This window comes from Panthera leo, chromosome A3 (assembly GCF_018350215.1).
Source record: "Panthera leo isolate Ple1 chromosome A3, P.leo_Ple1_pat1.1, whole genome shotgun sequence".
NCBI lineage: Eukaryota > Metazoa > Chordata > Mammalia > Carnivora > Felidae > Panthera > Panthera leo.
The window spans coordinates 29,619,431-29,633,321 of record NC_056681.1 but is presented as its reverse complement, the minus strand read 5'-3'; the positions used below and the strand labels follow the sequence as shown (position 1 = coordinate 29,633,321).

The following is a 13,891-nucleotide window of genomic DNA, read 5'->3' as shown; positions in this document are numbered from 1 at the left end:
TGTAGGATGTATTTAGTAATTTTTATTTTTAATTGGTTGCAAATTCAGTGAGTCATAAGTGGGTGTCATCCTTAATTCTTCACCCTGCCCAGTCCATGCATCTCTTCACTATCTTTTGGGACAGACCCCTTGTCACCATCCCTGAGTCTAGGCCACCAGCAGTACTGCCACGACTTCCTCTCTGCCTTTGGTGTGCTCGTTTCTGATCTGTCCTCACTCAGCCAGAAGGACTTCAAAAACCCCCCACAAATCTGACATTGTCAAGGGCTCTTAAACTGCCCTATAAAGTCTAAACTCTTCACTGTGGCTCAGAAAGATCTTTATCACCAGGCCCTTGCTGGCTTCTCTCAATTCTGATGCCTGTTAAGTCACGCGTCAGGCATAACGAAGCAACCATTTACTGCACTCTAACCACAGCAGAGAGAGTTTTTAAGATCAGAAACACTGTGTGAACACACACTGGGCCACCCAGCAGAGGTGGGGTGGGGGTGCGCAGAGAAAGAGCGATCTCTGAGATTCAAAGTGCTCAGCAGAGGCTGCACGGTGACTCAGGAACAGTGTTAAGAGAACTCCTACAATGAATGGAGCTGACCTAAGGGGGCTTCTATGGTCCCTTATATTCAGAGTTCCCAAGCAATTCTACTTTTTAAATGACTAGAGGACATTTTTCTTTAAAAGATTTCCTTGTTGGGGCACCTGGGTGGCTCAGTTGGTTAAGCGACCGACTTCAGCTCAGGTCATGATCTCACGGTTCTTGAGTTTGAGCCCCGCATCGGGCTCTGTGCTGACAGCTCAGAGCCTGGAGCCTGCTTCAGATTCTGTGTCTCCCCCTCTCTCTACCCCTCCCCTGCTCACGCTCTGTATCTCTCTGTCTCTCAATAATAAATAAATGTTAAAGAAAAAAAAATTTTAAAGATTTCCTTGTTAACTGAACGTTAACTTATAAATATCCTTCTGTTGTTGCTGTTATTTCTCAAGTTCCACTGTTTCCTTTACTGTGAGGCAACTCATCTTCCCACAGTCCTTTGGTTCATTTTTTTCTGGCCTGGAAGGCACCCTCTTCTTAGGGACACTCAGGAACTCCAAATCAGAGCCTCGGTCTGGGTCTGCATCCCTCATTTCACCAGCTCTGTCCCTGCCTGGGGGGTGGGAGGAGGAGGTGTGCACAACGCTAGGCTCGGGGCGAACTGTATTCAGGACAGAAGTAAAAGGGTGGGAACTGTCTGGGGACTCAGATCACACTGCCCTTCCAGTCCTGAGAGAAGCTCCAGACTGCCCACATATCAGCTGCTTGGATATGGCTCTTTGGGCAGTTTATGCCAAACATATCTTCTTAGCTCCCCTCCACCCCTTTTCCTGTGGTCTCTTTCTCCCACAGCCCAGGACCTCTTTGAGCTCACCTGGCCTCTCTCCTCCAGTTCTGTTAGCATCACGATAGAGCAGGATTTCCACTCCCAGATCATCCGCCAGAAGTCCTCAATGGTGTGGAGAAGAGGGCCCTGGCTGGCGATGTAGGAGTCCTTCTGTCGGTAGCCCTATGCAGTCCAGGTCAATGGTAGGAGTAAGGTGGTTTAATCAGGGAGGGGAGAGCAAAGAAGACAGGCCACTAGGATGGGATGGGGCTGCTTGGAGGCAAACTCATCCCAGGCAGAGCTCCCCTTTGGCCAAACCCTGTGTGACACGCTAGTCTCTTTTTAGGAGGGTGAGGGATGGGGGTTTGGAGCTGGGATGAAGAGAACAGATATGGGAAGGACCAGAGGCTTTTAGCCTTTGGTGTGTGCTATGAGCTTTCCCTCTAGCTATCACTCTGGTGTGTGCCCTCTGTTTCCTCCCCACCTTCTGCTCTCTGGGGCCTGGAAGACCTAGTGTACAGGTTGGTATGAGTTCTGTATTTGTTGACTGACTCAAAGACAACCCTCCCAAGCACTGGGAGGGTGGCACTGCGAGGCCCAGCTGAGTCTCCATGGAGGGTGGGGAGCTCTGGGGACACAGCCACCACTTACATCAATGAAGGATGCATTCACGTAGTCGGTGTTCTCCTCACCCCTCTTAACTGGAATGATCACTCTGTTGAATTCATCTGCAGGAAGGACAGCAGCTGTGGCTCCCCAACATCACCTCCAGGCTCTCTTTCAATCTCTCCTTCCCACCCATCCCAGCTGGGCAATAACATGCCTGTTCCCAGCGCAGGAGGGAGAAACCCTTTGGCCTTCATGCTTTTTCATTTCCAGAAGCCACTGAAGAACTGAGAGCGACAAGAGGCAGTGCCCTAATTCTTGTCTCCAAGGTGATCATTAATTAGTACCTGAGAAGTGGAAGGGGTGAAGGGGAAGGAGGGAATGGGACACTAAGGCTTTGGGATGGGGAGAGGGCTCTTACATGGAATGATCTGTAAAACCCGGTTCTTCTTCATGTTGGCTGGAAGGTTTCCAGTCCGCATCTTGTCATTCTGGATTTTGATTGATGTTAATTTCTGAATTGGGAAGGAGAGGGGAAACATTACTGCGCCCCATAACTTGGCAAGATGATGCCTTCACTGGACCTGCATCTCTAGGCTACTCTGGCGTCTACTGCTCCTCACTAGAGCCCTGACATCCATTTCCACATTTTCTTGCTGGAACCCAGTTCCTTCTGTCATAAGCTCAGTGAAGAAGCCAAGAACAAGTGTTTGGGAAACACTGCCTTGAGGGCTCCTGTGGACCCTTCTGGGATTCCCTGGGGCTGGAACTTTATGATCCTGGAGCAAGGATCCTAGCTTCATAGGAAGGAGTGTGCCTGCCTTTCCTCTCTCCCCGCTGCTCTGCCAGAGGAAGACTGGACTCTTTAGAAAACTGTATTCAAATGCAAATGTTCCCTTCTCCTGATTCTGAGGCTCCTTCTAGATCCATACTACTCAAAGTGTAGCCCAGAAACCAGCATCAGTCTCACTGTGTTAGAAATGAAAAATCTTAGGCCCTAACTCTATTTCCCCCTGCTGAATCAGAACCTGCACCTTAACAGGATCCCGTGGTAATCTGTGTGCCATTATAGTTTGAGAACTGCTTTAAGGGATGTGGTCTTTCCCACTGCAACCCAGAAATCTCTTCTTCTGGGAACACTTGTATTGACAAGGGTGTGACATATTCCTTAGGTGTGCTAAGAACCATTGTCCAATGGCACACAGCAGAGGTCAGCAATCTATGCTCCATGGGCCAAGTTTGATCTGCTGCCTATAAATAAACTTTTATGGAAACACAGCCATGCTCATTTGTTTACATAGCATCTATATGTAGCTTCTTTTATGTTACAGCAACGGTTTTAAGTAGTTGCAACAGAGACCACATGGCTTGCAATGCCTAAAAGATCTACTCTCTGGTCCTTACAGGAAAGGTTTGCTGTTCTTATGCATTATAATCACCTGTGTGTGGGGGTCGGGGGGCAGACTTGGGGACTTAAAAAAAATATTGCCTGTTTTTTCTTTCCTCCTAATACCACCAAGTGATTTTAACATACAGGATGGGTTGAAAGTGACTAGGGTATGAGTAAAGGACCAGAAACCCACATAACCCCTTAACCACCCACATACCTCACAAGGGGATTCCCCAGAGCACGTGAATCCTCCAGTCTGAATGAAGGAGTTCAGCTCCAACTCACCTTAAACTCCTCCTCTAATCCATTGTTGCTGGTCCCTGGGATTTTGTTGTAAATTTTCTGCAGATGTGTTTCTAGAGAGGTCACCTCTAGTTCTGTATCTCCGTACAGATAATGCTCCAGAAGGGCTTGGTATATGAAGACATACTGCATCTGAAATGCCACGATGCCCGAGTTCTCAGTTATACACAACATAGATCACACCCTCCCACCTCCAGTTCACTCCAGTCCACTTCTCCTTTGACCCTAGCAGGAATAAAATCATTCACTCTCGTCCCGGGGCAGGACCTGAAATGCATGAGTCCCTCTGGGGGTGCTTCACTTAGGAGGGAGGGTCCTACTCTGGCAGCCTCCTAGACTGGAAGCCTGGAGAGAAGGACAGATCCAATTCCTGCTCATTCTGACAACACACATTTAATAGTCTGAAGGGGTTGTCAAAATCTGGTGACACACAAAACCTCTGCCAGGCTCCCTTCCAGTGCTGTGCGCTTTGAACCCCATGCCCCAACTACAGAGCGGATTGCTGCTCTGTGGACACGGCCACTGCTGCTCCTGGACATGGCCAAGCTGTGTCACAACTCTGTGGGCACTGGTTCTCTCAGCTGCCTGCATGCTTCTCTTAGGACCTGTTCCTTATCCTTAGGAGTCTAGTGCAAATGACACCTGTGTTCCCAATTCCCGTAGGCACAACTTCCTCTATGCTCCGTGTCTCTGATCATTTACAATAACCTAGGAGCTGAGTAATCCATGAGGCTAGCAGATGTTTGGTCTTGGAATGTGCCCCCCCCCCGCCCCCCGCCCCACCTTACCCACAAATCACTCACATCTGTTTGCACCATCTGGCAGCGCTGTGCCCGGATCCGGCTCACAAAGCCATACACGTCCACTTTCCGCTCTGTATGCATCATGTCCAGCATGGCATCAATGACAACAAAGGTACCTGTACGCCCTACACCCGCACTGTAGCCAGAGAGCAGGGGTGTTACTGGGACGGACAGCATGCCTTGTGGGAACATACAGGGAGGGGGCAGCATAGGCCAGGGCTCTTTCTTCAGGCCACTAAATTCTAATTCTGAGTGATGACTAGCTGGAACTCTCATGGAGCCAACAATCCCACTGCACCCCGGACTCTGTACCTTTACTTATTAGGACCAGGGAACCTCGACACTTAGAAAGGTCAGAAGGCTCCAAGTACACAAAGCAGCACTCAATCTAGCTTTCTGGCTTCATAGCAGTGGTCTGCCCATCCCCAGTCTTGGAGGACTACCCTTCCCTCTTTCCTCAAACGCTCTATACCCAGCACCAAAACTTGAGGAGTCTCTTTGGCTGCTGTCCCAGGACCCTAACAGCTGACCTGCTCTGTGCGAGCCCCCTCTCCTCAGCCAGGGCCCCCGTGCTTTCCCCTGCTCTAACCGTGGGAGAATATGGTATATGGGGAGCCAAGGGTCAGCCACACTGACCTGCAGTGGACCACGATGGCCCCTGCATACTGAGGGTTACAGGCTTTCACCTTCTTGAGGAACTTGAGCATGCCGATCGGGGTGAAAGGCACCCCAAAGTCTGGCCAGCTGGTAAAGTGGAACTGAGTGATGAGGCGCTGTGGCTTCCTGTTGGTCATGTCGCCCACCTGTGGAGTGAGGAGATCTTGTGTGTTGGCCCTGATAACCTGGGGTAGGGGAGTGCCAGGGGAGGGGAGGGGAGGTGAGGCTTGGGGGCCAGGGCAGCTGTGGTGGTCAACGACAATGGGAAGATGAGAGTGAACCCACGGAAGTGTGAACTACGGAGACAGGATCTCTTCCCAGGAACCCCATGGAGGTAGGCAGGGCTGTTACTGTTATTCCCAGCGGACAGGTGTGAAACATGAAACTCCGTGAAGCTGAGTGACCCCGTCAAGGTCTCAGAACTAGTTAATGGCAAGATCAGAACTAAAATGCAGGTCTCCCAACTCTTGTTAAGTCCCCTTTTCATAGCACCACACCACCCCGCAGCTCTGAAGGCAACTTTTGCTCAAGCCTCCAGGGTCACTCTGGAGGACCAAGAGGAGGGCCCACCATATCCTTGATGTCAGGAGACTTTGGAGTAAGAAAGGAGAAGGTGGGTCAAGTCCCCAGAAGATTATACCACCTCCTGATGCACATACATCATCTCGATGATGATCAAACTCCATCTCAATAATACTTTTTTTTCTCCCAGTCATGAAAATGCTCCTCCCTTAGCTTTGACAAAGTTCCTTGGGAGCCCAGATCTCTAATCTCAGAGTCCAAACATACCTCACACTCAGTGATTCCTGACCACCCTGGATAAGAGGGGGGATGACCCAGTTTGTTCCACTCTCTTAGTGGTCAGCAGATCCTAAATACGAGAGGAGAAAGGAGGAAGGAGGCCGTACCTGCTGAATGCAGAACTTTCGCACTGTGTAGTCCACCAGGACGGTCACATCCTCTACTGACACTCGGATATTCCCATAGGTCCAGCAGCCTTGGTCTGGCCAGTACTGGGCACACTTACACTGGAAAGGAACAGACACACATCACCTGATGACCTCAGACCTCCTGCCCCCAGCAGATGTGAAGGACCTGAAGGAAAGGAGCACAAAAGCCCAGACAGAAGTTCCCAGAGAAGGCCTCTTCTCTCACCTCTGTCAGCTGCAGACTTACTTAACTTCTTTTTTCAAGTCCCTCAGCTTCCATCCTGTTTAGCACTATCTCTTAAATTATACATAGCCCCAGCCCTATACTTCTTGCTCTTTCCCACCCCTGTTCCCTCAGTTCAGGGCAAATCAAAAGCTACTTTACCTACAAAATGTGCCCTTCCACTATGCCAGGTCATGGTCTAGGGACAGGCCTGCCTGATTCCCTGGAGCCAGCAACCTGCTAAGGGGGTAACCAAGGCAGAGTGATGCCTTCTCTGGTGCCTGGACCTTGAACAGCTTCTGAGAGTCAGAGGTCAGGTTGGAGGAAACAAACCTACAGCCCAGCCCTAGTACCAACCCTCCTAAGCACTGTGCAACTGCTGATTAACACACTCAACACCTCAGAGTGGGGATCAAGGTAATTTAAGGGCCATTCTAGGAAAAGACTGTCATGAATGGGGGTTATTCTCTGGGGCTTGATCTAGAACTCAGGACTGGTTTTAGCCATGGTGCAGTGAAGGGCCTAGCCAGGCATGGACTTGGCAGCCACAGACACAAAAGGAAAAGGATCAGTCAGAAAGTTGAGTGCATGATCAGACCAGGGCCTCTGATTCCCTTGCACCCCACAGGGTCTCAGTTCATAGTTTCCTCTGTTGACTCAGAGAAGGTGCAGGAAACCAGGGGAACGAGGGATTGGAGAAGCCACGGGGGAAAAAAGCTCCTCTGTAGCTTTTCTTGGCAAATGGCCCAACCTTTCCTTCAGGTTGTTTTGAAACCAGGGTGAGTTGTCTGACTATCAGACATAGGCAACATGCCCTAGGCACACCCCTGAAGTTCATCTGAGACTTCCAGGCCATAGGAAAGTCTGGTAAGCACAGTGGCCTGGGCTTTGTCTGATCGATGACTGGCACAAGAATCACAAAGGGTAGACAGCCCAGGCTCAAACACAGAGGAGTTCCTCTGCTAGTCATGCTGGTCTATCTAATGTCTCCACTCACCTCCTTTCTCTCCTTCAGGTTGGTCACCATGACAATGGTGGCTGTGTTTTGTTCCCAGATCATCCTCCAGAAATCATTCACTGTTTCTTCTTTTGGTCCTAAAGTAGCCAATAGCAAAGATGAGGAGAACACACACCAAGGGGAAGAAATCTGCTGGGAAATTGGGAACATTCATTCCTGACTTTTGGAAGCCTGTGCCCATGTGTCCCCAGCTAAATATCCAATCCATCAATCCATCCACCCACCTACTAACTGAACATTTCCCATCCACTCTGTATGTGCCAGGTACCTCACTAGGGAGTGAAGTGGGGGGTGGGATGTTGTCGAAATGTAAAGGGAACATAAATAATGTCTCCCAAGGGTATTATAAATGAGGATTAGAAATCATGACTGCTTGCTAAATATCTGTGTTACTGGCCAGACAGTGAGCTAAGTGCTTTGCATCTCATTTACTCCTTCCTATCATGTTCTAAGGTGGGTGTCGTTAGCCACAGAGAGGACAGGTTGATTTGCTCAGGCTAGAATTTAAAATTTACCGCAGTCCAGCCTTTCTGGGAAAGCCCCTGAAAGATTTCTTCACAAAAATGAGGGCGCAAACAAAGAGAAGGAAATGGGAGCTAACATAGGATAGAGGCTAATGGAATTCCCTGGGTATTGGTGAAGAGAAGGCTCAAGATGGGAGCTCTGAGGCTAGAGGGCAACTGAAAAAAGTTCTAGGAGGATCCCAAGATTAAAATATTAAATTTAAAAAGAATTAAACCTCATGTATCTGAAGGTACTGAGAGAAAATACATACTTCTAGTGGAGAGTCTGGGGGGAACATCATTGAATACTATGTACTTTAGCTGTAAATAATACTAGCACAGTAATAATGATGTAAATAATAAATATTGTCTTAACCCCAAATTGTGATTTAACTCTATTGGGAGGATGGGGAAAAAGGATTTGTGTATGCATGTCTGTCTGAGTGTGAGGTAATCTGTAAGAGGATTAAATAAATTATCTATCCTAAGAAGTCACCAACAGATAAAAATGGCTGAATTAGAGTGAAAGGAAGAGGAAAGGGGGGGGGACATTTTGTTTTTATATGCCTTGCAATACCTTTTTGACTTTCTTAAACTTTATATTCCCTTTGGTTAAAAAAAAATAGTAACAAGAAGAAAAACAAATAATGGCAGAAGTGGACACATGCCAAAAAGATGCACAGAGGCCTTGCCACTGCCTGGCAAGGTCAGGAAAAATCTCCTGGAGGTGGTGACATCTGAGCCATATGTTAGGCTCAGGTGGATCAGGTGGATTGGAGTTTAGAAAGGGGACATAGGGAGAAGAGGTGCTCCAGGCAGAAGCGCAGGGGATAGCAGCAAGAAAGAGCATGAAATGTCCAGGAATTATAAGGAGTTCAATAAGGTGATTGTGGAGGGTACACGGAGTGGCAGAAGATACAGCTTGAAAGACAGGTAAGGTATCAGAATCTAAAGGGGTAGAGGTCAGACTAAGGCAGGCTTGTTCTATAGATAATGGAAAATCGTTAAAGGATTTTCAGGAGTTCTAACAAAAGTTTTGCATCAAGAAAGGCCATTTTCGTGGAAGGAACCCAAGAAGCAAGGCTGGGCCTGGAGGGCCAATCAGTAGGCTATGACAACACAGCTAGAAGAGATGACAGGAGTAAGACAGTGTGACAGAGAAGACAGATTTTGGAGAAAGAAATAAGAGGACCACTCATATTCAGAGAAAGGAACGGGTAGGAGATTTGGATGATCCCAAATCTGGCTTGGTTGATTAGATGGGCTGCATTCCAGTCATGGTGACAGCCAGAGAATACAGGAGAAAAAGCAGTTTGGGGGCTGAAGGAGAGGTATATTTTAGTGAGTTTCTTTTTTTTTTTTTTAGATTTTAAGTAATCTCTACACCCAATGTGGGGCTCAAACCTGCAACTCCAAGATCAAGAGTCACATGTCCCACCAACTGAACCGGCCAGGCGCCCCAAGGCATATTTTAGTTTTTGATGTGGATGGGTATGTGGAGGTATCCAGGTGAAGGGGTAGAAAATTAGTTTGAAAATGTGGCTCAGAAGCTCAAGAGAGGCAGTAGCCAGTCAAACAGGTAGGTATGAGATGAGGTCTCTCAAAGAGAATACAGAAGAGAAGAAAAGAAGGGGTCAAACAGAGAAACCTGGGGATCTGAAGCATTATGCAAGGTCAGATAGAAAAACTTGGGAGGAAGACTAAGGAAGAGCGGACGGAGAGGCAGACCTGAGAGAAATGGTGCCATGAAAGATAAGAATGGAGCTGCAAGAAAGTAGTCATCCACAGATTTGGGGAGAAACTATATCTAAGAGGCAGAATGAAGAAAAGCCAGAGAAGGGATATTTAGAAAAGTGAGAAAAATCAAGAACTGAATGTCAGGGAATAACAGGGGAGAATTTCAAGGAGTGTGAAGTATTGGGGAGGGGTTCAAGAGGATAGGAGTCTGAGAAAAGGTGCATCAGAAAATCATAGGTGACCTTAATTCAATAAATATATTGAATATTGTTCAACAATAGCATCAACAAGGCCCCGTGGCAAATAGAGAGAGGAAGAGACTGCACATAGCTGTTCGTGCTAAAATGATCACTGAGTAGGGGGCAGTTGAGTTGGGCTTCAGAGGGTAGACCTGACCTGATGGGTGGCTACAGAGGGTGAGAGAAAGCAGGGCCTGGTTAGGCAATGGCCAGGCCCTAGTGGGAGACTGCAAGGGCAAGAAGGATATAAGGTTTTTCCTAACCACCTTATTTTACCTCTCTATCTGTTTTATCTCTACCATGGTACTCATCCAATAGAATTTTCTGCAATGATGAAATGTTTCATATCTGTACTAGTATGTTAGTCTCTAGCCACATGTAGCTATTAGGCCTTAATATGTGACTAGTATGTATAAGAAACTGAGTTTTAAATTTTATTCAATTTCAGTTAATTAAAATTTTAATTTTAAATAGCCACATGTGGCTAGTCGCTTTTGCATCAGTATAGCTACTTATCGGAACTTGTTAATTTTGGTGTAAACTGTCCTCTACCAACTAAGGGCCCCAAAAAGGCATGAACCATATCCTGTTTTATCCCTTTACATATCCCCATCACCTAGGGCAGTGCCTGACACATAACAGAGAGTCAAAAAACATTTGCTGAATGACTAAAACAATGGATTTTAATGGACCACCAATAACATCCATTATTTTTTAGTGCTGCAAACATTGAGATATTTTTGCTAGGATCCCAAAGGTGGAAGACATGTGTTAAAACTCTGGACTATGGAAACGTGTGCAGAGCATGTACAAGGCAATGGCACTGGGTCCCTGCTCTGAGGGTTCCTAGACCGCTTTTCTGTGAATAATAGATGAGCTCAGGCTGAACAACTGGGGAAGGAGATGAGCCAGCCTGGACCCTGTGAGGTGTCCAATCCTCTCCGGACACCGAATTCAAATTCAAACTCTTAGCTGCCTGGCCTGAACCTAAGGTTCCCATAGGGCCCCCAAACAGAGGACCTCATCAGACTGTGGGGTGTGTGTGTGTGTGTGTGTGTGTGTGTGTGTAGCCTTTTCCAGTCCTTTTTATGCACATACAAAAAAGGACTACTTTTACAGGACCCCTGGATACTCAGTCATCAAGATGAAGGCCCTTAATTATAAATGTGCAAGGCAGACTGCATTTCTTTCAGGTGACAGTAATTACAGAAAAGTTACAGCATTCTGATTAATCTATTTAGCATTTGGAAGAAAAAGTCCAAGCCCACTAATGAGCTCATGGTTAAGCCTGAAAGTAAAAAATTGTCATTTACTTTACCTTGTGCAGCAATGAATTTGTTCTTTTCTTGGTAGCCCTGAGGGTGGGGTAAGAGAGGAGGGAGGGAGAAAAAGGAAGTGAGAATCAAGAATGGATAGGAATGAAATTCTCCAGACTCCCAACCAGTTAACAAAGCCTCTCTTGTGAAAAGGTCCAGGCCACTAACAAGATTTCCATTCTAGAAATTTCCAAAGGATTAGCTTTGGGTATCAGGAATCAAAGATTACAAAGATCACATGGTCTAGGTAGTCTTCTCAAAGGGAATTATTAATGAACACTGATGTAAGAACATCCAAATACCAACTCGTAGGCTAGACTTTTTTTTTTTTTTTTTTTTTGGATGAATAAGTGTATTATTGTCTTTATCTGAAAAATCTTCATAGAAAACTGTGGTTTGGTTTATTAGCTCTCAGCAGCCCACTCCTCAGCTTCTAAGGAAGCTTGCCTTCTTCTGAGCTACCCCATCTTTCTGCTGGGCAACAGACATTTGGGGATGGTTCCACCTCTTCTTTTTAACTTCTTTCTTAGCCCTGCATCCAAACAGGAGGTGAAGGCACCGGGTTGACCTCAATGCTTTCCACATTGTATTCATCTCCAGTCACTTCTACTTGGCCTTTATAGATCTTATCCATGCCAAACCTATGGAGAAGCCTGCAGGCCAGCAGCAGGCCAGTACAATATGCTGCAGCATAACTTGTCAGGCCAACCTTCACACCACACTTGGGGAGTTCATGAGCATAAGCTGTATAAACTATCATGTCTCCTTCTATATGGGCATAAACAATCTGACAAATGAGATCTCTGTTGGTTACATGAACTATTATTCTGTATTTAGGTGTGTTGTACTTATTTTTATCCTGAATTACCAAGCGTTTCCGGGCATAGTAATCAGTTTTACCCTCTCGTTTTCTTCTAAATTTCACCTGGTATCTCTTGAAGTAAGCCTTATTCTTGACAACTTTAACAAACCCCATCCCGTGGAACAGAGACCCGCGTCCGCGGTTCACCACAGACCAGCAGCTAGACTGTTTCTGATGCTTTCTCAGCAGCTGACAATCTAGGTCTTAGTGTTAATGTTAATGGACAGGACCTCTCTAAGGCAGAAGCATGTGCGGTGGTTCCAGGGATGAAGCTGGACCCTCATGAGGAAGAAAAAGGGGTTGTTCTCTTTTAAGGGGTTATTTCTTTGATAATGCTTTACCCAGGTATAAAAACTTTTGGGGAATAGCCTGTGGGTATGTGGAATAGTTCCCAGTGTTAGACAATGGGGTTCTCCATGACAGGCAGTAGGAGACAAGAAGCAAAGGGGCCTGGGAATGCCATGTAACAGAAAAGGAGCCTCTGAAAAACTAACAGCTGGCAGTAACTTTCTTTTTCAGTCTTTGTTTTAGTTATGTATCTTTTCAACCTCTTGTTTAATGTAGTGTTCACTTACGAAGTCCTAGGTAAGTGAAAATCATCTGATTTAAGGATTGTAAATCACCCTCTGCTGCTCAAAGACAGACATAAAGTGGGCAGTGAGGAAGGAGGCAGCTTCAAAGATGGGACACCATTTCACACCAAGAAAACGGTGTGGAATACAAGTGTGCAAGGCAGTAGCAGAAAAAAGGAGGGGGCCTGAGTCTGAGAAGCCACGTCCTATTCTAGTTCAAACCAGAGCAGGGCAGAGTTCCTTCCTAGCACAGTAGAAAGCTTTAGGCCCAGAACTAGACGTGTTTAGAGTCAGTAATGAGCTTGGTAAAGTTTTTATTGAGAAGGGGAATTCACGTTTCTGCAAATGTTTTTAATCATTGGAAGATGAAAACTGAGAAAGCCTTAACTGGCTGAGAAGCTCTTAGAGTATGTTAAGCCATGTCATATCCCTGCTCCACAAGAAGGTACTGCTAAATTCTCACAGGAGCATGTGGGCCATGAATAGTTAAAAAGCACTGTTGGAGGGCCCAGCCACAAAGTGCTTCCTGTCCCAACCAAGAGTATGCCATATGTCCCCTACGAAAGCATGCTGATATTGTGATATGGCAGCACTGCTTCACCAATAAGGTGTAACTTAGAATGAGGCAAAACTACTGCTTTTCCTTGTGTTATGATCAAGGGAAAGATAAAATGTGACTGCCTGGTTTCTGAGACATCTTAGAATTCTGAAATTCAAAACCCAGCTCGCTCCAGTAGCTACATTCCTATGAGTTAAAAATAAACACTTCTAAAGACCCTATATACTCTTAGACATCTAAGGTAAGACTCCAGGTTGAAAACCCACTTGTCAACTGTGTCACTGTCGGTTTCATCACCTCCTGTGACCAATGTCAGGTTTGCTTTCAGACCTTTGTGCTTTCCGAACCTTAGGTCTCACTCCCCCCTGCTTGCTGCCACCACTCTATGGTTCTGGGAACCATGTCTCTTCAAGACCCACGTTTCATAGCTCTCTGTGAAAAGGGCTTGTTAAAGGGTTGCCAGGGGTGGAAATGGGGGTTAACTGTAAATAAACAATAAAGTTCTTTTTTCTTTTTTTTAAGCAGGCTTCACGCCCAGTGCACAGCCCAACATGGGGCCTGAACTCATGACCTTGAGATCAAGACCTGAGCTGAGGTCAAGAGTCGGATGCTTAACTGAGGGACCCAGGTGCTCCAAACAATAAAGCTCTTATTGAGGCAAAATGTTCTATAAGAGGCAATAGCCAGGGGGTGAAAGTTTCTTTGAGGTTATGAAAACATTCTGAAGTTGGATAGTGATGATTACACACATCTGTGAATATACTAAAAACCACTAAATTGTACACTTTAATGGGTGAAAATTATGGTATGTGAATACATCTC

At 46.4% G+C, this 13,891-nt stretch overlaps 2 protein-coding genes across 7 annotated transcripts in view; both read right to left on the bottom strand.

The window, feature by feature from the left end:
* Window positions 1-13,891, bottom strand: part of PTPRA (protein tyrosine phosphatase receptor type A) — a 159,053-nt gene that overhangs the window by 14,475 nt on the left and 130,687 nt on the right. For all 6 annotated transcript variants that reach the window (XM_042931462.1, XM_042931459.1, XM_042931461.1 and 3 more), the window contains 9 exons: window positions 11,079-11,115; window positions 7,261-7,358; window positions 6,020-6,139; window positions 5,091-5,257; window positions 4,455-4,590; window positions 3,634-3,783; window positions 2,380-2,473; window positions 2,004-2,080; window positions 1,401-1,535 (listed from right to left, as the gene is read on the bottom strand). In XM_042931462.1, coding sequence (XP_042787396.1) covers window positions 1,401-1,535; window positions 2,004-2,080; window positions 2,380-2,473; window positions 3,634-3,783; window positions 4,455-4,590; window positions 5,091-5,257; window positions 6,020-6,139; window positions 7,261-7,358; window positions 11,079-11,115 — 1,014 coding nt within the window. The remainder of the gene's footprint in view (window positions 1-1,400; window positions 1,536-2,003; window positions 2,081-2,379; window positions 2,474-3,633; window positions 3,784-4,454; window positions 4,591-5,090; window positions 5,258-6,019; window positions 6,140-7,260; window positions 7,359-11,078; window positions 11,116-13,891) is intronic.
* Window positions 11,420-13,613, bottom strand: LOC122215752 (60S ribosomal protein L5). The gene has a single exon (XM_042931464.1). It carries the CDS (start codon window positions 12,050-12,052, stop codon window positions 11,603-11,605), a length of 450 nt encoding a protein of 149 aa, XP_042787398.1. The 5' UTR covers window positions 12,053-13,613; the 3' UTR covers window positions 11,420-11,602.